The 22,508-nt window shown below is 33.5% G+C and overlaps 1 protein-coding gene across 1 annotated transcript; it reads right to left on the minus strand.

Annotated features, from left to right (window-relative positions):
- Nucleotides 1-395: 395 nt before the first annotated feature.
- On the minus strand, nucleotides 396-3,242 carry LOC139880902 (uncharacterized). Its single transcript, XM_071865508.1, has 6 exons — nucleotides 3,158-3,242; nucleotides 2,962-3,056; nucleotides 1,848-1,948; nucleotides 1,528-1,597; nucleotides 969-1,012; nucleotides 396-859 (listed from the first exon to the last, which is right to left on the minus strand). The coding sequence occupies exons 1-6, from the start codon at nucleotides 3,168-3,170 to the stop codon at nucleotides 757-759; spliced, it is 426 nt and encodes a 141-aa protein (XP_071721609.1). The 5' UTR covers nucleotides 3,171-3,242; the 3' UTR covers nucleotides 396-756.
- Between the last annotated feature and the right edge of the window lie 19,266 nt (nucleotides 3,243-22,508).

The following is a 22,508-nucleotide window of genomic DNA, read 5'->3' on the forward strand; positions in this document are numbered from 1 at the left end:
TGAGCGTGTGTTTTTGTAACGCGTAGCATTACTCGTTTTATAATATTACTACTAGTGGTAAAATTTTGTTAACGATCTAGGCTTTTCACATTCAGATTATCAGTGTGTTAAGAGGTTTTTCACCATTTAGGTTGGTGCTCGAATATACGAAGCAACCAGTTGGCTAAAACTTTTAATCCATTACTGCGTAACAATTTAGGTATCAACATACTCTTTCCAAAAACAAAGGCCGAGATATCATAGCCAGAGCTAAGTACAGTTCACGGACCATGTGAATTCTGTTGACATCAATCATGGGTCAAGATCAAAACAGATAATGGACCAATTTCTAGCCATGAAACATTTTAACCCACCGATTACATGCATGTTGACAAGAAGCGCATGATACGCTATAATCAGAATCAGCACAGGTCCTAACAATGTGAATTACTGATCATAATATTAATGGATTTTGGGACAACAATGGTCAACAAAACACCAAAACTATGTGATTAGTCGAGGCATAGGCTCATCAGCTCGCTACAAACATAGGCTAGCCTATGAATGATTCATGGTCTAATGCAAACCAAATCCATAAAGTCATCAATGGGATGGATATACATTCAGAAACATGAATCTTTTTCCACCATTTACGTTATTCCAGCTAACCCAACATCACTACAATTATACTTGCAAAACCAAGCTATTTTTTATATATATATTTTACCTTTATCGGCAGCAAAACATACTCTAGGACATGATTATAAAAAAGGTATTTCATATCAGATCTGGATCATCTTCATAGTCAAAGTCGGGTTCACTGTATTGCCTGATCCTTCTCACGTCCCTTGGTCCTGGTCGGCCCTTCTTCGGTTTACCCCTAAAAAGTTAACAAAAATCAGCAACTGTGTGAGTATATATGTATAGAACAGTTCAAAAAAATTGAAAACCATAAAAATCGGGTTAGTAAGGCGATAGTAAGTGCTTACGGCCCCATCGTGGATACGGTTCCCATAGCAGCATGCTCTTCAGTCTGAGAATCGACACATAGTCAAAAAAGGTCTATAATGAGGCAACACAAAACTGAGAACTGTGTGTGGCAATATGGGCGTGTCAGACGGGTTGAGTAAAGACTCAAAAGACAGTACAGGTTATGCTTTAGAACAGTTCAAAATGGGTTGGATTGACCCAGTCGTCACATTTTTTACATAAGAAAAAAACTTTGAAAGTTATTATATCAAATATGATTACATAAGTTGTTTTAATCGAAGTAATGAGTCAATTTAATATAATAAAGCATTTTTGAACGTTCTAAAGAGTTTGAAGAAACATTATAATGATTCGACAAGTTTGACAATTTGCAGTTTTACTTTTCTTGGATACTTTGTGACCATTTAAACAGTTATCAATAACATATAATACAAGTAACTGGTTTCCGCATTAATTGGGATAAAATTGATCCATATACTTGATCTAAGAGTGATAACATTCAGCATACAAATACTAGTACGCCACAAATAAAGATATATAAATACGTAATAACCGTACCGCTGGTGACGTGACTGAAGATAGTGAAAAGAGCCTATCTTCTGGCTGAAATTTCCTACTTCGCTTGTACCTGCATGCGTAACACTATATCAGAAAATCGCGACATCCATTTATTCTTTTTTTACTTAGCAAAGAACCCAACTTTAAAAATCTATCACCAGTACCATAACCATTAGATACATTATAAGTATTGGCATAGGCCAACAATACTCCATCAATGTCTGTATAATACTTATGGGATAGGGTATTAAGCATACATGGTAAAAATACACAGATTACAGATACATCATAAAAACTTTAGGGCGAGATTTATGGATTACAGTGAAGTGCTCTTGGATGCTGACAGGAACCCTTCATAACCTTTTAGCACATTTCCACATTGGCTTGGATCTTGTAAATAAGCTGTCTCCATGTCATAAAGCTGCAACAAAACTAAACGTTCATGAGTGATAAACCAAAATTTGAATTTAAGTATCATAATAAATACGTAACAACATAGCTAAATGCAGTAACCACCTAATCACAACTCTGGTTTCCTATCAACGTAAAGACCAATAACTTCATAACTTAAGAATAAGATTCAGTCATCAATGAGAGTAGCTAGAACCAACCACTCAAATTGCATTACAAACGAATATGAAACTGCAAATGAGACAACTTACTACTTTGAGATGATAAATATATGTTTCCTCCATCTCATAGTAGATATCACATTAAGAGAACACCGTTTAAAAAGAATATCATGTAATTCAATCATGAAATACTCTAATACGTTCCAAAGCAATAATAAAAAAAAGAAAAACTTATCACGGCCTAAGAATATAAATTCGTAGAGAATTAAAGTCATGTTGTGGGCATTTAACAATCAAATTCAACATACATTCTCTTGTTTACTAACTATCGGCTAACCTACACCGATGACGCTAATATACACTATTCAGTATTCAACCAAACCCTAAACAATGGGTGAACCCAGATCATAGAAGCCACAACCATCTTCATATTTGACATTAGTGTCTTCTTACCTAATTTTTAGGTAACCCCCATCAAAGATCATTGAAGGTACCAAATCGAAAACCTAATGAAAATACAGACCCACAAATGATACAGTAAATCCTTTTCCAGCAACCATTGATACATAAATCTTGAAACTTTACTTATCAAGAATGATAGTGACCACACCCCAAATGTGAAATTGTGAAATCCCTTTTGCAAGTCCTTTAATAAATTCAATTTCTTGAAAGTTTCTTTTTTTAGAAAGTTAGGGCAGTCAAAAGACCTCAAAACTTTATCTCGTTCCCATCAAATTTCATCAAACCCAAATCAGTAAATCATAATAAAAGATTTAGAGAGACAATAAAAATATATACAAGCTCACATAAAAAGAACAACAACAAACGACCGAATAAATTTATTAAAGAGAGTGAATCAAACCTGTTTTTCAATGTTTCGAAGATCTTCATGATGTTTAGCTCTTTTGGATATAAGAGCAGCGATCAGGGTTGATGGATTGGGAGGGTTTTGTTGCCCTGTACATGAAATTGAAATTGAAATTGAAATTGAAATATTCAAGAAAAAGAAATACAAATTAGAAATTTTTTTAATGAGAAAAAAATAGAACCAGGGATACCTTCAGATTCCATGTTAAAATTTTTTACTGTTACAGTTTGTGATTCACAATGGATTTGTAATCTTGTAGGAAAAACGAACCCTTTTATGGCTTCCCTTGGAAACTGAATATGCTTAACCAAAAAATGGCAATTTTATTCCCTTCACTTTTTTATTTTTTATTTTCAATTTTCATTAAATTAAATTAAGTAGGGTTATCTAGTTTAACTTAACAAATCGAACGTGTTTGTATTTTAGGCAATGTTAATTTGTATTTTAGGTCGTTTCCATTGTTGTGTCAAATCGATCGTGAATTAATCAATTAGATGTTGTCGGGTTTAAGTCAATGTTATATCGCATTTATATTTTTTCGATCTACTTTAATTTAAATTATGTTTATTCGAGGAAAAAAACTTATCGAATGTAGTAGTGCGGGCTCTGTTTCGAATTTGAGTTCGAGAAGGTTTCATATATTATTTTGATTTCATATTTGTATATTAGTGTTTCAACGTCATTCATTGATATTAAGTTATTGACTGATGTAGGTAATATGGTGATGATTGGTGGGATAAAATAGTTGTTACGGTTAATGTGCTTATTGTGAGTTGTATTAATATTTTTGTAAGTTCTATAAAAGTTGTTGGGGTAGGAATTGATGTTAACCAAAATGATCGATATCAGAACTTATGGTGCGAAACTCTTGTGACTTGAAGATGAATCACTTGGTTGATTTGGTTGATTTGCAGAATGCGAATTAACTGGTGAATTACTAATGTGAGTATTGAGTAGTTGTTGGAATAAGTCATTCGGTGGTTATTGAGAAGTGTTTTTGTAATGTTGACAGTCTTTATCGCGCGTGCTCAAACAGGTTTTCGAACCAGCACACCGGCAACACACCATGAGCGCGACGTGATAGGCGTTTGTGATGGTGGCGTGTTGGCAGAGGTTTTTGGATGCGTGTTGGCTACGTGTTTAATTTTGATTGGTACACAAATTTAATGACCGTTTATTTTGAATTTCAACGGATATGTTCAAATTTTAAGTTTATATCATAATAATAAATTTATACAATTACAACTATAAATACACTTCACTCAAACACGATTTTATACACCTCGACTATCTTTTCTTTCATTTTATCTAAATTTTAAACTTCTCACACCATCAATTGCTCCGATGAGGGTTCCGTTCGACATACATTATGGAGGTACATCATCGGTTATTTGGAAGTCATTCATTGACGGTGTAATAGTATCATTTGACGACTTCGAAATTAGTGACTTTGATATATCAAAGTTAAAGGAATTCCTTGAAAAATAAATACCGTTCGTATTTTCGAATATTGTTTATCAAGATGAAGACAAGACATAATTGTTGCACCTGTTTCAAGATGAAGTATGGAAAGAAAAAAAAACAGTAGTCGAATTCAATTGTATCTTTTACAATTAGGTTGATGGACTGTTAATCCGGTCCCTTTCGATTCCAAGAGTAGTCCCGAATCAAGAGCGTCGTTTCAGGAGAATTGTATTAGGCCTTTATAATTATTGTATTCCCTATTTTTTTTTAATAAATAGTATTTGTGTTAGGACTTTTTAATAATGTAATTTTTTATTTTTGGGAATTTTAATTTTTTATTTTGAACGACATATTTTATTAAGATAAAAGGACTAACAAGAAGCTAGTCAAACAAAAAACGATTAAAAAAAATTACATGGGACGAATAAGCCAAGTTGTCCAAATTGGTACAAACTTGCTCATAGACCTTAACTAATAAAAAGCAATAAGTCTAATAGCATCAGTGATCAAGCATAGAATAATCGGGTCGGTTTCGATCTATGCATAACATCAAAGAGAGGGGATTTAAGGGTCAATTGAGTTTAACTCTCCAGTCCGGAGTACCGTGAATAACCCCTTACGAGATGAGGATCTCAGCAGGGATGGTTAAACATAGACCCACCATCGACGGGTTGTCCGGTTAATGATGGCTTGCCTTGGGTTGTAGGGTTTATGTTCATAGAACGTTACCTGTATATCAAGAGTGTTTAGTAAAATGCTATATCTCCGGTAGTGCGGGTAGAGAGGCGCTACGTAGTAGGCGCTTACTGTTAATGATATGGTATGTGTGTGTGTGAGTGGAGTGAATCCTCCTTTATGTTGTGGATTGAATCCGTTATTTATAGGGTGATCCTTTTTGTCTTCTATTTCCACATAATAAGGCTAAATAGGGATCGTGGCCTGCGAATAGTACATCCTTGAGTGAGCTGAGCCGACAAAAGTAAAAAATGTTTTGTCGAATCTGACTCTTGTCTGCCAGATGCCTTCTGCCAGCTACAGCATTGCCTGACATGTATACGTCACCTTGGCGCTTGCGCAGGATCTGCGCGGATTAGTGACTTGAGCGCTCCTTCTTTCAGCGTGCGTCATGCATGGCTCACTTGGTGATGCTGTTTGATGCGCTACATGAGTTGATCGAGTATGCGTATCATTAATCAGAAGATTAACTAATCTAATACTAGAAGACCCCAAAAGAAAATCGTTCATGAAACGCCAGATCCACCAAAGAGTAGCCGCAACAATGCAATAAATCTGATTAAAGCGAGCTCGATTACCATAGTGCGTGTCAACCCAAACAAATAAGTCTTCCAGTGAATCAAAATGTGGCGAATTGATCCCCGTCCAGGCTTTTAGTTGTTGCCATAGCCTCGATACAGAATTGAAATCTAAGAACAAGTGATCACGTGACTCAACCCCTACACTACATGTTGGGAAAATGATAGCCTCGTCCAGGCTTTTAAAATTATTGTAATCGTTTGCGTAATTTTAATTTTAATGTGTTTTATTAATTTAAGTTGTTTTATAATTAAAAAATAATAGTTTAACTAATTAAACAAAATGAAATATTAAATATTAAATACATTATAAAAATTGAAAAAAAAAAGAAATTAAAAATACTCACCCCTACTTTCAACACGTCACTCAGTACACTACCTCATTATTTTTCAATTAACAGCACGCCTGTCACGTTAGTGACAATCACCCCACCCCTCATCACGCCACATTTTTTCATCTCCACCATTAAAGATGGTGTTACGCATTGTTGGAAGGAAGTTGGTGAACAAATTGTAAGTTTGATGGAATATGTTTGTAGTAAAAGAGAGGAGATTTTTAAGTAAAATAAGGTTATGATATATGTGTATTTATAAGGTGTTTTAGATGAATTTTTTTTATATTTTTTAAAAAATCACCTTAAACTGTGTTTTAGACATTTTAAATATTTATAATCTAACGGACCATTGCAAAAGAAAGAAAAAGATAATAAAAATTACAATAGGCTTCACTCAGTTTCTCCTTTGCCGCCACAACTACCACAAGACAAACATGGTGAACTCATGGAGAATCCGTGCATATAACGTTGTACTTTTGGCGATTGGTAGCAAGCTAAGAAAAAAGGTTTAACGACCCGTCAAAGTACACTTGACGACCATCGTTTTCTTGGTCCCACAGCCTGATCATAACTCTATATGAATTTTATAAATAACCTTGCATTCTTTATTTAAAAATGACTTCCTATAAAGGAAACCTACCAAAATATGTAAGTTTAGAAAAACCATACATAAATTCTTAATCAAAAGTTGACCAAAACAAAGTCAACAAACACCCAAAATTTAATGTATCAAAATAGAATGCAAGTTAATGTTTAACAAACGCTGCCATCATAAATATGCAGACTCTCTAAGCACAACAGAAGCAATCAATCATGAACCTGAGAATAAAACATGCGAGTAAACTATCAACAAAAATGTTGATTGAATTATAGGTTTAATATTGTAAACAATATTTAATTTAAACCATAAAAATTTATGTTTGAAAATATAAAGACCCATTTTGGACCACAAATTTATATGCTCGAAAACATATAAAAATATTATTCCATTAATCCGTGAGCCACCTGGTAATAACTTAACAACTTCATACCCTTAACAAAACCAATATAAAAATATACACTGAACAGGTGTATCTTCCAAAATACGAAGTACTAATACATTCCATCTGTAACTGCTAGCGCGACTAGCACGAAATGGGGCTGTCAGGCCCGATAGATCTATCCATAGGATTCGCGTTCACCAGTAGAAACCAGTGATTAAAATTACCAGATTAGGGAATATTTTCGTTCGACTCACAATGAATAATTTAAACCAAATTTCACTTGTGTCCAATATGTAAAATAAATTGCATGCATTCTCATCCCAAAAGATTTAAAATAGAAAAATGGGACTATAACTCACCTTAACGTAAACGAAGTAACCACACGAAAACGTGAACTGCAAATGATAAAGTGATCAAGAATGATCACAACGCCGACCTATAAATAAATCAGGTCGATATAAATAACTAACTTAGGTCAAGTCTTAGTATGATAGCTATAGTACTTGTTGCAAATAAGCATAGAACAACACTCAGTATGCTTCGATTTAATCAGGACATCGTTAAAACACATACTTTCTATTTTTAGCAGGTTTCCATTTTTAGAAAGTTTCTATTTTTGGAAAGTTTCTATTTTTGAAAAGTTTCCTTAATTAGAAAAGTCAACAAAAGTCAACTGAAAGTCAAAGTAAACCGAAAGTCAACTCAAAAGTCAACCTTGGTCAAACTTAGTCAACATTGAAATTTAAGTGTAAATTATATTAATAATATAAGTTATAATGTTATTTAAAGTCATATATGTATAATCATGTCATATCATAAGTTTAATTAAGTTAAATTGAATTATAAAGTTAACATAAGTTTTAATGATATAATTGATGTAACATAAGTATATAATAATTAAATTATAATTAAATAATAACTAAGTCTTATAATAAATAAATGATTAATTAATCTTTATTATAAGTTTTGATATAATAATCCCATAACATAAGTTTAATACTTATCATAAGTATATTCATTAATAATAAAATGTATTATTAATCATAAGTAATTATTAAATGATATAATAATTATATATCATAAGTCTTAATTAAATTTAATTACTTTTATATCATAAGTAATTTAATTATAATGTTATACATTATTTATAACATAAGATTAAATTTTATAACCATAAGTTTAATTAAACGTTCGCCGGGTCATAACTTGAGGCTCGGGTGTCGGTTTTCGACGAATTTTATATATATCTTCGTCTAACCAACCATCCGCACATTAGTTCACTCAAGAACACCCTAAGTTTAGTTCACAAGTCGTGATGAACAGCCATGAACCAACCTAGAACTTCAATCCGTTCAAAATCATGTTTTAGTCATACCGGGTGATCCGTGGCTCGAATTTTGATGACCCGAACATGAATGTTCATCCAATCATCAATATTAACACACTAGTACACCCTAGAGACTCCAAAAATGGTCACAAAGTTGGACCAAAACTGAATACGTTCGTTTTTATATTTTAATTCCATGAAAACACCAAATTAATCATAACTTAAGATCCGGGACTCGAAATAACATGAATCCAGAGTCTAAAATCAATGTCTTGATGAGAGGAATACATATAAACACTTTAATTTATCAAAAACATCAGTTAAATGTACAGAAATGATCAAATAGTACGCTGTCCAAATTTTATCAAACCGAAAACATACACAATCGAGTATTTCTACGCATCAATTCAACAATACAACGTCATACAATTACTATAACATCAAAATAAGATCATAATCAGTAAAAATAAGTAGAAATGAAAAATCTAGGGTTTATGTTTGATGTTTCGCGAGGTGTATATAAAATAGCTATTAATTTTAGCAGGAAATACTATTAAATACGATACAATTTTACACAAGATATTTATTTATTTATAGAATGGATATACTTAAACCTTGCTACAACACTTATAGGCAGTGCACCTAATCGTACAGTAGTGTAGTTTTTAGTAAGTCCGGTTCGTTCCACAGGGAATCTTTTTTAAACAAAGCTTAACGCTATATTAGTTTACTTTTATAAAAATACAAATATATATACAAGTAATATTATTATTATAAAGGGGGGTTTTTACCGTTTAATGACCGGTTTGTCGATTTTAAAACTTTAGTCGCAGTTAAAACCAAATGTAAAATATTAAAAATAAATACAAGACTTAAATTAAAGCGTAAAGTAAACAACGATAATGAAATTGCGAATAATAAAAGTGCGATAAAATAAACTTGCGATAATTAAAAAGTACGATAATTAAAAGTGCAATTAAATACAATAACAATAAATAAAAATGCGATAATTAGAAGTGCAATTAAATATAAAATAAAGGAAATTAAATATGAAATAAAAGAATTATGCTTATTTAAACTTCCGTAATTATGATGTTTGACGTGTTGATTTTAGTTTTATGCCCATGGGTTCATTGTCCTTTGTCCTGGATTATTTAATATGTCCGTCTGGTTTTTGTCCATAACAGTCCATCAGTCATAAATATAAAGTGCGAGTGTCCTCGTCAAATTATCCTTATACCCGAAGTTAAATATTCCAACTAATTGGGGACTTAAACTGTAACAAGATTTTAATACTTTGTTTAATAATTACACCAGGATGTCGACTGAGTGTAACCCAAGGTTTTAATATTTTGTTATCAATTATACCAAGTGTCCTTGTACATAATTTCACCCCTGTTTTAATTATTCTAGTGGCTATTAATCCATTCCCGTGTCCGGTTAAATGAACGATTATTCGTACATATAAATACCCCGCCCATCGTGTCCGACCGAGTGTATATGGTAATTTATAGGGACGCCCAATTGTAAATCTTTATATTAACATTAACAAACTATCATTTAGTTAAACAAATATAAAGCCCATTAATAGCCCATAGTCTAATTTCCACAAGTGTCGTTCTTTTGTCCAAACCCCAATTATGGTACAAAGCCCAATTACCCAATTTTAGTAATTAGCCCAACACCATGATTACTTCGGATTAAATAAGCATAATAATAACTTAGCTACGAGACATTAAATTAAAAGGGTTGAACATAACTTACAATGATTAAAAATAGCGTAGCGTTACACGGACAGAATTTCAACTTACACCCTTACAACATTCGCTAACATACCCTTATTATTAGGATTTAAAATTAAAATTAAAATTAAAATATAAATTATATATATATATATATATATATATATATATATATATATATATATATATATATATATATATATATATATATATATATATTTACGTATATATTGAGAGAGATGGATATATGTTTTGAAAAATGATCAGAATTCGGTTGGCTTTATAGGGAGTTTCAGACTTTGGGGCTCCGCGACTCGCGGCATTTTTTGCCTTCAAACTCTGCGAGTCGCGGAGTTTGAGAATACAGCTCACACAATTTGGAGTCTTTCTTGCCGACGGTTTTTATTTATTTATATAATATATAAATAATTATAAGAATTATTTAAATATTATATTATATTTATGTGCATAGTTGACTTGTAATTTTTAGTCCGTTGCGTCGAGCGTTGAGAGTTGACTCTGGTCCCGGTTCCGGATTTTCGAACGTCCTTGGTACAATTTAATATCTTGTACTTTGCGTTTTGAATCTTGTACTCTTGTAATTTCAAGACGTTTCTTATCAATAATTGGAACCTCTTTGATTGTATTTTGTACTTTTGAGCTTTTTGGTCGTTTGCGTCTTCAATTCGTCGAATCTGTCTTTTGTCTTCACCTTTTATTATTTAAACGAATATCACTTGTAAATAGAACAATTGCAACTAAAAGCTTGTCTTTCTTAAGGAATAATGCTATGAAATATATGTTCGTTTTTAGCATTATCAAATATTCCCACACTTGAGCGTTGCTTGTCCTCAAGCAATATCGTCTTGAAATACTAGAATCACTTCTTTATTCTTCACACTTTGTACATCAGTGATTTCTATACGGCGGTATAAACAATGGTAGTAACGATATGGTTTACAGTCCCACATGACTATAAAAATTTAGATCCATTAAGGAAATTGGATTTTTATGAAAACATTTGATCTTTTGAAAATTAAATCTAGTTTTTACCCTAGATAAGTTTTCCGGAATAACCCTTTACCGGTGTTTGCAAAATATTTTTGTGGGTTTGGTGGGTTTCAGATTTGAAAATTTTAGCTCAAAACTTATGGTTTTGTGTCACCCACTTGCTAACCTTGTATTTGGAAAGCAACACGTCCAGTTTACTTGTCCCGTATATTACCTTTCGGTAAACTACCGTCCAGTTGTAAAGGAAAGCGTTGAACAAGCAACTGTTAAGGCAATCTCCCCTGACATGCTTTTAATTATGGTCTATAACGTGTCGGACGCAATTACTATCCTTGGTAGGAGCAATAGTAAAGCTCACCCTTATGATTTTTCGGTCTGGCACAAGGTCCTGTCTTTGACCACTATGCAACCACCGTTCTTACGGTTGACACCCGATTTGGTTCAGGTGACCTAATGAATTCCAGGTGAATTCCTAGGATTTTACGTTCAATGGTAATGAACGCATTGAAAATAGGGTTTTCAGAAAACAAATCGGTTTGTAATTTTGATCAAAATATTTTCTCGTTCAAGCTCGAGTTTAGATATCATTGAATTCCATGAGTTTGTAATTCTCAATCTTTAACGTCAATCTCAAGGATTGAGTAATATCGGTCTTAAAAGCTGATTTTTGATCTTTAAGGAGATTATCCTTTCTGGGGATCTGATTCATTAGTCTTATCAAGCTAATTTGCATGGTGCCCCCCATTGTACGAGATAAATCCTTCTCATGGTTAGGATAAATCTGACCACTTGGCGACCCTGTTTAATGATGAGGTCCGTGGATTTCCTGCTGATTTTAGTGATGACTTTTCTAGATTTTTCGTCAACCTACAGCTGGTCTGGACGACAACTTCTTGACCTAAGTCAAGAAGCGCGTTTCTTTTTCGGAATACTTTACTTCTTTTTCATGATGGAATTGATTCATCGTGTAGATCCATCTTTCTTACAGTAAATCGGGTAAAACTTTTTAGTTTAGTCCAAAGCAAAAGTATTTTCAGTTATTTGTACAAAAATATGTGATATATTTTGAATAACTTGGAGAATTTTCCCACACTTGGCTTTTATTTTCCTTTTTATTGTCCTCTATTCCATTTTAAATGAATTTTAACATTTTGGTTTGTTTCTCAATTTATGTCCTTTCTGAGGTAACAATAATTTCGGTGTTAACACCTAGTTTTATCGTTCATAAATATGTATAAACATGATTTTGAGTTCATTTAATTGAAAATTTTGAAAAATTTTACTAGAATTGGGTAGTCAGTATATAAGACTAGGGCTGTTCTTTATTATCAGAGAGCACTAGATTCTAATACAACTACTGCTTTACTAGTATTTTTAATGGTAACCAAGTGTTTAAGATAAAAATTATAAAATTCGAAAGAATTTAACCCCTTCCCACACTTAAGATCTTGCAATGCCCTCATTTGCAAGAAATCAGTAACAATTTAAATTATTGAGGGTGATTTGTGTGAAAATGATTAAATTTTTACCAAAGTTTCCAAATATATTGGCGTTTGAATGATAAATAGTGCACATCATTTGTTCATTCCGTCTTGTTGTTATTTCACATATATTTTGCATCTTGTCGTCAAAATTAGTTGCTTTTGCTGAACTTAATGCCAGTCTTTGAAAATGCGTTGTTTTACCCTGTTGTGTACATAAGATAAACTGCAAACGTATATACATATTTTTGAAGTTTGGTATATTACCCCACATTCAAAAATTATTAAAATCTAAGAATAAAAGTTAGAAAATTATAAAAACTATTACAATATTAACATAAGTATTAAACGTATCAACATTACAAATTACAAAATAAATATAACTAAGTAGACTAGGGATGATACTGATACCAATAGGGGTTCCAAGCATAACCATAGGTGCTATAGAATGCTTCGGCAGGGTTATACGTAGGATACGGTGGTTGCATCTCTATAGACCAGGGAGGGAATATGGGTTTTGGTGTAGGAATATAGTTTCTACCTATATGTTGGCAATGAGCTATGATTTGGTTTTGATGAACTTGCCAATCTTCAAATGCTCTCTGTCTAGCATTTTCGTACTCCTGTGAAGCTATAAACCTTTGCATTTCTTGCATTTCATTTCCACCTCCTACATTACCTTGCTGTTGGTTTCTCTCAACCTGTGGATGTCTACCATGGTATTGTACTGCGGCGTTATTTCGCCTCTTCAAAACTTTCGCACCATGGTATACATTTAAACCTATAGTATCGCGGGGTTCTGGTTCTTCGACTAATAATCCCCCCCGACTTATATCCACACCGAGATATTCAGCAATCAAAGTAATAAAAATACCACCTCCTATTATGCTATGCGGTCTCATCCCCCTAACCATAGCTGATAAATAATAACCCACACAATAAGGTATACTTACAGCGCTTTGTGGGTCTCGAATACACATATGGTAAAACAAATCCTGTTCATTTACCTTTTCCTTGTTCTTACCTCTTTGTGTAATCGAATTAGCTAAAAACCTATGAATCACTCTTAATTCAGCTCTATCTATATCCAAATAAGAGTAATTTCCCCCTTTGAAACGGTGATGGCTTGTCATTTGACTCCATACACCATGTGTATCAAAATTTTCATCTATCTTTCTACCATTTAGTATCAACCCTCTACAATCGACAGATGCTAACTCCTCAGGCGTATATATACGTAAAGCCTGAGCCATGTCTAGTAAAGACATGTGGCGCATCGAACCTCCTAACAAAAATCTAATAAAAGATCGATCGGTTAAACTAGCTACTCGATCATTTAATTCTATACTACACAACAATTCTTCACACCATACTTTATATACAGGTTTACGCATGGTGAATAAACGTACACAGTCATTAAAAGTAGAATTACCATACCTCTGTGCAAGTAATTCCCTAATTGGCCCGGCCAATTCTACAGCTTCTAAGGGTCCCCATTCTATGACCCTAGGTACCTCAACAACTTTGGAATGAAGAGTATGCAAACCCCTTTGATATTTTGGATAATCTATCCAAAGTCTGTCAAATCTCAGGTTCGGGTGCAAATCTTCCAAGTGCATATCAGAAAATGTCATGACTGGATGAGGTATATCTTGCTTGTAGTAGTTATCCACCTCCTGTTGTTCCGCATTCTCAGCAGGAGCATTGCGAGGTTGGGATGAAGATTCACCCCTTTCAGTCTGCAAAACACATCAAACACAATTTTTGTGCATCCAAATATGCATTAGTGTCAGCAAAATCATCAATCAAAATAATTACAATGACATGATCAATTTATATCAAACTTAAGCTCATTTTCACATTTTTATCAAATCTACACTTTTTCAAATAAGCATATACGAAAATGTTCGCCAAGTTCATAAGCATTCAACTCAAATAACATGTGAAAATAATTATTACTAGCAATTAAACAAGTTTCAAATGGCATTATCTCTCAAAAATCAAGTTCATGAATTTTAGACTTGAAAAAGTCCACTTTAATTCTCAAAATCATGTTTAGGCTCAAAGTTTGGATCATTTAACTACCTAAACATGTTACACTACTTAATTTAGCAATAATTCATGACAAAAATCGGCCATAACCTGTTTATATCAAAAAGCCCCAAATTTGCTCAAGAACACAAACCCTAGATTACTCAAAATTTGAAGTTTAAGGCTTCTAATCATGTTAAATAGCATCAATCTAGGTTATACAAGCATAATACATAAACAATTTAAGCATAATTACACTAAAAAGCATCAAAATCAAATTGGGGAAAAAATTGCTCAAGAACACTAATTTTCGGATTAAATGGTGTTTAGGTGTAGAAATTTACCGTTTTTCTTGAGTAATTCCTTGATAGCATCCTTCTCAACATGATTTTAGTAAAAGATTTGATGATTAACGGTTAAAAATTGTGATTTTGGGGGTGTTTTTCGTGTTTTTTCGCGCAGGTTTTTCGCAGTTTTTTTTTCTGTGTTGGGACTGATCAGTTCGACCAGTATATATTTTTTTTCTGGTTTTTTCATCCTCCGCGAGTCGCGGTGGATTTACCTTTCAAACTCCGCGACTCGCGGAGTTTGTAATTTTTTTTTTTATATCTTATATTAATTAAAACAATTAAGTAATTAATTTTAAAATTTTGTTTCCCTTGTTATTTAGGACGAGGTTATTTCGGATCGATGTCCTAGTCCGTCCTTCGACAAAATTTTAAAATTTGTCTTTTTGTAGCGATTGTTTTAAAAGCTAAGATTTTTGGGTTTTTTTAATGTTTTTGGCATACTTTAATTCAATAAGATTAAAAATAATGATAATAAAAGTTCTCGTCCCTCCCTTGGGTAAAGCAATTTCGGTTCAAAGACCTAGTCTTCAACTTACGACGAATTTTAAAAATCATATTTTTAACTTAATGAGATAAAGTAAATTTTTGTTTTTAAATTCACACAATTTAAATATAAAATTCAAAATTAATATTAAAAATTTACACCAAACTTAAAATTTGAAATGCATAAAATTAAAAATTCATATTTTAAAAATAAAAAATTCACACCAAACTTATATAAAATTTTCAAATATTTACAATTTTAAATATATTGTTTTTACAAAGTTTACAATATTAATTTAAGATTTATATATTAATTTTAAAAACATGGTAAAAATAAAATTAAAAATCTTTTTGGCTTTTTATCCCACTTTTATCAATCAAATATTATCAAAAATATGCGCCCCTCTTTTCGGTAAAGTAATTTCGGTTCCAAGACCTAATTTAACTCATGACGAATTTTTGAAATATTTTGGGTTGATTGATTAAAGATATTTATACCTTAAGAATAAACGTTAAATTTCGCAGTGATGTAATAAATTTTTGAATGATATCAATAATTTCGGTCGCCAAACCTAATTTTATTCAATACCAATTTAATACTTTATAGCGAACAAATTAGCGTTTATTATCAAAAGGTTAAAAATAAAAATAAAAATAAAGACTGTACAGACTTACCTGTGAGATAGTATTCTTAGTTATATGATCTATCCCATTCATAAGATAGTCGGTTTAATTGGTTTTCCATAGCTACATAGGCGTAACCTCGAGCATTCAGTGTCTTTTCTTCTAAACATATGAACGGTCCGTCTCTGCATAAAGTAACAAATTCGGTATTTGAATAGGTTTGATTATTTGAACATTTACCTCCATGTGACCATTTTCCGCATTTGTGACATCTTTATAGGTGCCGTGCTCTTCTTTTTGCTGCGGATTTTGATTTTCCTTTACCAAATTGTAACTTATTATCTTCACATCTGGATTCTTTTCTAACTCCGTCCATTCTTTCTCTGATTACTGAAACTATTTCACTCGGAAGTGTGTCATTATTACGTTTAGTGATCAAAGCGTGTAGCATTAGACCATGGTTTAGTTCACAGGCAGTCTTCATTTCCTAAAAAAAATAAAAATTCAGAATGGGGGGAGAAGACTAGTTCTTTAGGGTCTGCTAGGGAAAGACCATTCGGGTTCCATTTTTGAGAACTACGCGAAAACAGACAATCTAACTCTAACAGAAATACATATTATCCTTTAAAGACTTGATTCTCCCCACACTTAGTTAGCTGTGGTGTCGAAATTGTGATTAACTTCGTTGTCGACTTCCATCGGACTATCTATGTAGTGTTTAACTCTGTGACCGTTAACTTTAAATTCAATCCCATTTGAATTTATCAATTCTACTGTTCCGTATGGAAAAACTCTTTTAACTATGAATGGTCCAGACCATCTTGATTTCAATTTTTCAGGAAATAGCTTGAATCGTGAATTGAAAAGAAGAACTCTGTCTCCTTCTTTAAATTCTTTTGAACTTCTGATTCTTTTATCATGCCATTTCTTCGTTCTTTCCTTATAGATTAACGAATTTTCGTATGCTTCATGTCTTAATTCTTCTAATTCGTTTAGTTGACTTAATCGTAGACGTCCAGCTTCATGTATATCAAGATTACATGTCTTCAAAGCCCAAAATGCTTTGTGTTCAATTTCTACTAGAAGATGACATGCTTTTCCATAAACAAGTCTAAAAGGTGTGGTTCCAATTGGAGTTTTGTAGGCTGTTCTAAAAGCCCAGAGTGCATCCTCCAATTTAATGGACCATTCCTTCGGATTTGATCCTATGGTTTTCTCTAGAATACGTTTTAAAGCTCGGTTGGTATTTTCAACTTGTCCACTTGTTTGTAGATGATATGCGGTGGAGATTTTATGAGTTACTCCATATCTTTTAAGAACTTTCTCAAGTTGATTATTACAGAAATAAGTTCCCCGATCACTTATTAAAGCTTTCGGTGTTCCAAACCTTGCAAAAAGACGTTTTAAAAAGTTGACTACAACTCGTGCATCATTAGTTGGGAGATCTTGTGCTTCCGCCCATTTAGATACATAATCAATGGGTACGAGAATATAGAGATTATTATGAGATTTTGGAAATGAACCCATAAAGTCAATACCCCAAATGTCAAATACTTCACATACTTGGATGACATTTTGTGGCATTTCATCACGTTGACTTATTTTTCCGGCCCTTTGATAAGCATCACAGGATTTGCAAAGAAGGTGTGTGTCTTTGTAAATTGTAGGCCAATAGAATCCAGCATCATAAACTTTTCTTGCTGTTAGTTGAGGCCCATAATGCCCTCCTGTTGGTCCTGTGTGACAATGGTTTAATATTTTACTAGCTTCATCCCCAAATACACATCGGCGTATTATTCCATCGGGACAACTTTTAAACAGATGTGGATCTTCCCAAAAATAGTGTTTTATATCACTGAAGAATTTCTTTCGTCTTTGGTACGATAATCCTTTTTCAAGGAATCCACAAACTAAGTAGTTTGCATAGTCTGCAAACCATGGAATTTCTTTATAATCTATCTTCAATAGATATTCATCAGGAAAGTTGTCTTGTATGGCCGATTCATTTAGAACTTCTAACTCAGGATTTTCAAGACGAGAAAGATGATCAGCGGCGAGATTTTCTGCTCCTCTTTTATCTCGAATTTCAATATCAAACTCTTGTAAGAGTAAGATCTAACGGATTAATCTTGGTTTAGCATCTTGTTTTGAAAATAGGTATCTAAGAGCAGAATGGTCGGTATAGACCACCGTTTTTGCTAGAACGAGATATGATCGAAATTTGTCAAAAGCAAAGACAATAGCAAGGAGTTCTTTTTCAGTAGTTGTATAGTTCGTTTGTGTTCCTTGTAACGTCTTACTAGCATAATATATAGGTTGAAATCGTTTTTCAATCCTTTGTCCTAAAACGGCTCCCATTGCAAAATCACTTGCATCGCACATTAGTTCAAATGGTAGATTCCAATTTGGTGTTATCATGATCGGCGCATTAGTGAGTTTCTCTTTAAGAATATTAAAAGATTTGATACACTCATCTGAAAAGATGAATGGAGCATTCTTTTCTAGGAGTTTATTCATAGGAGTGGCAATTTTAGAAAAATCTTTTATGAAACGTCGGTAAAAACTGGCATGCCCTTGAAAACTCCTAACTCCTCTAATATTGGTGGGATGTGGAAGTTTAGCAATTACATCTACTTTAGCTCTATCCACTTCAATTCCTTCTTTTGAAATTTTATGTCCAAGAACGATGCCTTCTTTAACCATGAAATGGCATTTCTCCCAATTAAGTACTAGATTTGATTATTCGCATCTAATAAGCATTCGTTCCAGATTAACTAGACATGATTCAAATGTATCACCGAAGACTGAAAAGTCATCCATGAAAACTTCCATGCATTCTTCTATCATGTCATGAAAAATCGCCATCATGCACCTTTGAAAGGTTGCAGGGGCGTTGCAAAGTCCAAATGGCATGCGTTTGTAAGCAAAAGTACCATAAGGGCACGTGAATGTGGTTTTCTCTTGATCTTCGGGTGCTATTGGAATTTGAAAATATCCGGAAAATCCATCAAGAAAACAATAGCAACTGTTTCCGACTAATCTTTCTAACATTTGATCAATGAAAGGTAAGGGAAAGTGATCTTTTCTGGTGGCGTCATTTAATTTTCTATAATCAATACACACACGCCATCCTGTTACAGTCCTAGTAGGAATAAGCTCATTTTTCTCATTTGTAATGACAGTCATGCCACCCTTCTTAGGCACGCATTGAACTGGGCTTACCCATGGACTATCAGAGATTGGATAAATTAGACCTGCATCTAGCAGTTTAATAATCTCTTTCTTAACTACATCTTGCATATTAGGATTTAGTCTTCGTTGGCGTTGCACATACGTTTTATGACCTTCTTCCATAAGGATTTTATGTGTGCAATACGAAGGACTTATTCCTTTAATATCATGAATCTTCCATGCAATGGCTGGTTTATGAGCTTTCAACACAGAAATGAGTTGTGATTTCTCATTTTCAGTAAGAGAAGACGATATTATTACAGGTAATTCAGATTCACCATGTAAATAAGTGTATTCCAAATGGTTTGGAAGTGGCTTTAACTCTAATTTTGGAGGTTCTTCTATCGATGATTTGTATCGATATCTGTCTTCTTCTTTTAGCATTTGAATTTCTTCTGTTGTTGGTTCATATCCATTAGCTATAAGTGTAGCTAACATTTCAGCTTCATCAATTGGTTCATTACCTTCTCCTAAAGAACATTCTCCTGTTCCTTGTAATTCTGAAAATTCTTCTAATAATTCTGCATGTGCATCTATAGTTTGAATATAATAACATGTATCATCTGCAGATTGTGGTTGTTGCATTGCTCTATCAACTGAAAAGGTAACACTCTCATCCTCTATACTTAGGGTCAGTTTCTTACCGAACACGTCTATCATTGCTTTAGCCGTATTTAAGAATGGTCTTCCTAATATGAGAGGAACTTGAGAATCTTCTTCCATGTCCAAAACAACAAAATCTACTAGAAATACTAAAGTACCAACTTTAACTAGCATGTTCTCCATTATCCCTCTAGGATATTTTATTGATCTATCGGCTAGTTGTATGCTTATTCTGGTTGGTTTCAATTCTCCAAGGTCTAGTTTAGCGTATAGTGAATACGGCATTAGATTTATACTAGCACCTAAGTCTGCCAATGCTTCTATTGAACTAAGACTACCCAGAAAATATGGAATTGTGAAACTTCCTGGATCAGATAGTTTTTCTGGTATCTTATTCAACAGCACTGCTGAACAATTAGCATTCATAGTAACAGCCGAGAGTTCTTCCATTTTCTTTCTATTTGAGATTAGATCTTTCAAGAATTTAGCATATCTAGGCATTCCTAAAATCACATCAATGAAAGGAAGATTTACATTTATCTGTTTAAACATATCCAAGAATTTGGATTGCTCGGCTTCAAGTTTCTCTTTCTTCATTTTACTCGGGTAAGGAAGTGGTGGTTGGTATGGTTTAACATAAGGTTAGCCTTAACTTTGTTATCTTCATTAACCTTTTCAACTACCGGTTCTTTTTCCTTATCTTGATTAGGTTGTGGTTCTTGTGGAGTAGGAATAGCTTCATCAGAAGTTACAGGTATTTCAGGTGGTTTAAGTGTTGTACCACTTCTTGTGGTAATGGCTTTAGCTGTTTCATTCCGGGGGTTAGCATTTGTATCACTAGGTAGACTTCCCGGTTTTCTTTCACCTATTAACCTTGCTAGGTTACTTACTTCTTGTTCCAGATTTTGAATAGAAGCTTGTTGATTTCTAAATGCTTGAGCATTTTGTTCATTGGTTTGTTTCTGAGATGTGAAAAACTGCGTTTGAGTTTCAACTAGCTTCGTCATCATATCTTCTAAATTCGGCTTTTTATCATCGGTTTGTTGTGGTGGTTTGTTTTGAAAATTAGGTCTTTGCTGATTGTAAGTATTATTGGATACTTGTTGATTGCTAGGACCTTGTTGGTTGTTGTATGGAATATTTCGGTTATAATTCTGGTTTTGATTGTAAATCGGTCTTGGCGGTTGATAATTATTCTGATAATTATTTCCAGGCCTTTGGTTTATGTATGAAATATTCTCTCTTTGTTCCATTGTTAATTCAATACTGAGACAATCTTTTGTCAAATGTGGTCCTCCACACTGCTCACAACTAATTCGAATTGAGTGAATATCTTTAGTCATCTTTTCCATTCGTCTCTCCACAGCATCTATCTTTGCGGAAATGGAATCTAAGTCATGGCTAGAATCGGCTCTAGCTGCTTTAGATGATCTAATGATATCTTTTTCTTGGTGCCACTCATGTGAGTGGGAAGCAGTGTTATCAATAATTTTGTAAGCATCAGTTTCGGTTTTCTTCATAATAGAACCACCAGCTGCTATATCTATGTCTTTCCTTGTAGTGATGTCGCATCCTTGGTAGAATATTTGTACTATTTGACAGGTGTCTAAACCATGTTGCGGACATCCTCTTAATAACTTTCCAAATCTTGTCCACGCCTCATATAGAGTTTCATTTGGCTTCTGTGTAAACGTAACAATTTCTGCTTGAAGTCTTACGGCTTTAGATGCCGGAAAGAATTGTTTAAGAAAATTTTCAACTAAAACGTCCCATGTATCGATCGCCCCTTCAGGTAACGATTCCAACCAATCTTTGGCTTCTCCCTTTAAAGTCCAGGGAAATAACATGAGATATATCTGTTCATCCTCCACTTCTCGGATTTTAAATAGTGTGCAGATCCTATTAAAGGTACGTAGATGTTCATTTGGATCTTCCTTCGGCGCACCACTAAATTGGCATTGATTAGTCACCATGTGTAGAATTTGTCTTTTGATTTCATAATCTGGCGCATTAATGTCTGGATGAGTAATTGCGTGACCTTGGCCAGTGCGTTTAGCTCTCATTCGGTCTTCCATACTTAAAGGTTCCAGATTCTCCATAATTGAATTTGTTGAATCGGAATCACTAGAGGATTCTGATTTAATGGTTCGTTCCTCAACAATCTCTGTTTGAATGATTGGTGGTTCTGGAGGAAAGTTTAGTGGTTCAGGATCTACGAATCGTTCCTGAATATTCTCCGGATTCTCAATTGTGAGGTCAGGTTCAAAAAATGGATTATCGGAAATTTGAACTGAAGTACTTGGTCGACTGGATGACGATTCTAAAGAGAAATCAACGGCAGTAATATTTGCTAAATGTCTTGATCTAGTTACAGGTGGTGAACGTTCAAAAGGTGGTGAACGTTCAAAAGGTGGTGAACGTCTTGCTCGGTGCATTCACTGAATATCCTATTAGTTTTAAAAAGGAAAGAAAAATTATAATAAGTTATCCAATCAATAGACTTTTCTGATTTTGCCCACGTTTTGAATAGCCAAAAGATGCAGCAGAGGGGCAGGATTCGTTT

The sequence above is a fragment of the Rutidosis leptorrhynchoides genome, chromosome 1, assembly GCF_046630445.1.
Source record: "Rutidosis leptorrhynchoides isolate AG116_Rl617_1_P2 chromosome 1, CSIRO_AGI_Rlap_v1, whole genome shotgun sequence".
In the NCBI taxonomy this organism is placed as follows: domain Eukaryota; kingdom Viridiplantae; phylum Streptophyta; class Magnoliopsida; order Asterales; family Asteraceae; genus Rutidosis; species Rutidosis leptorrhynchoides.

Excerpts from the sequence above, each read along its gene's own strand:
- LOC139880902 (XM_071865508.1), bottom strand. Across the intron at positions 1,598-1,847 it reads GCATCCAAGAGCACTTCACT|GTACAAGCGAAGTAGGAAAT; the intron begins GTAATCCATAAA and ends TTACGCATGCAG. Across the intron at positions 860-968 it reads ACCGTATCCACGATGGGGCC|GGGTAAACCGAAGAAGGGCC; the intron begins GTAAGCACTTAC and ends TTAACTTTTTAG.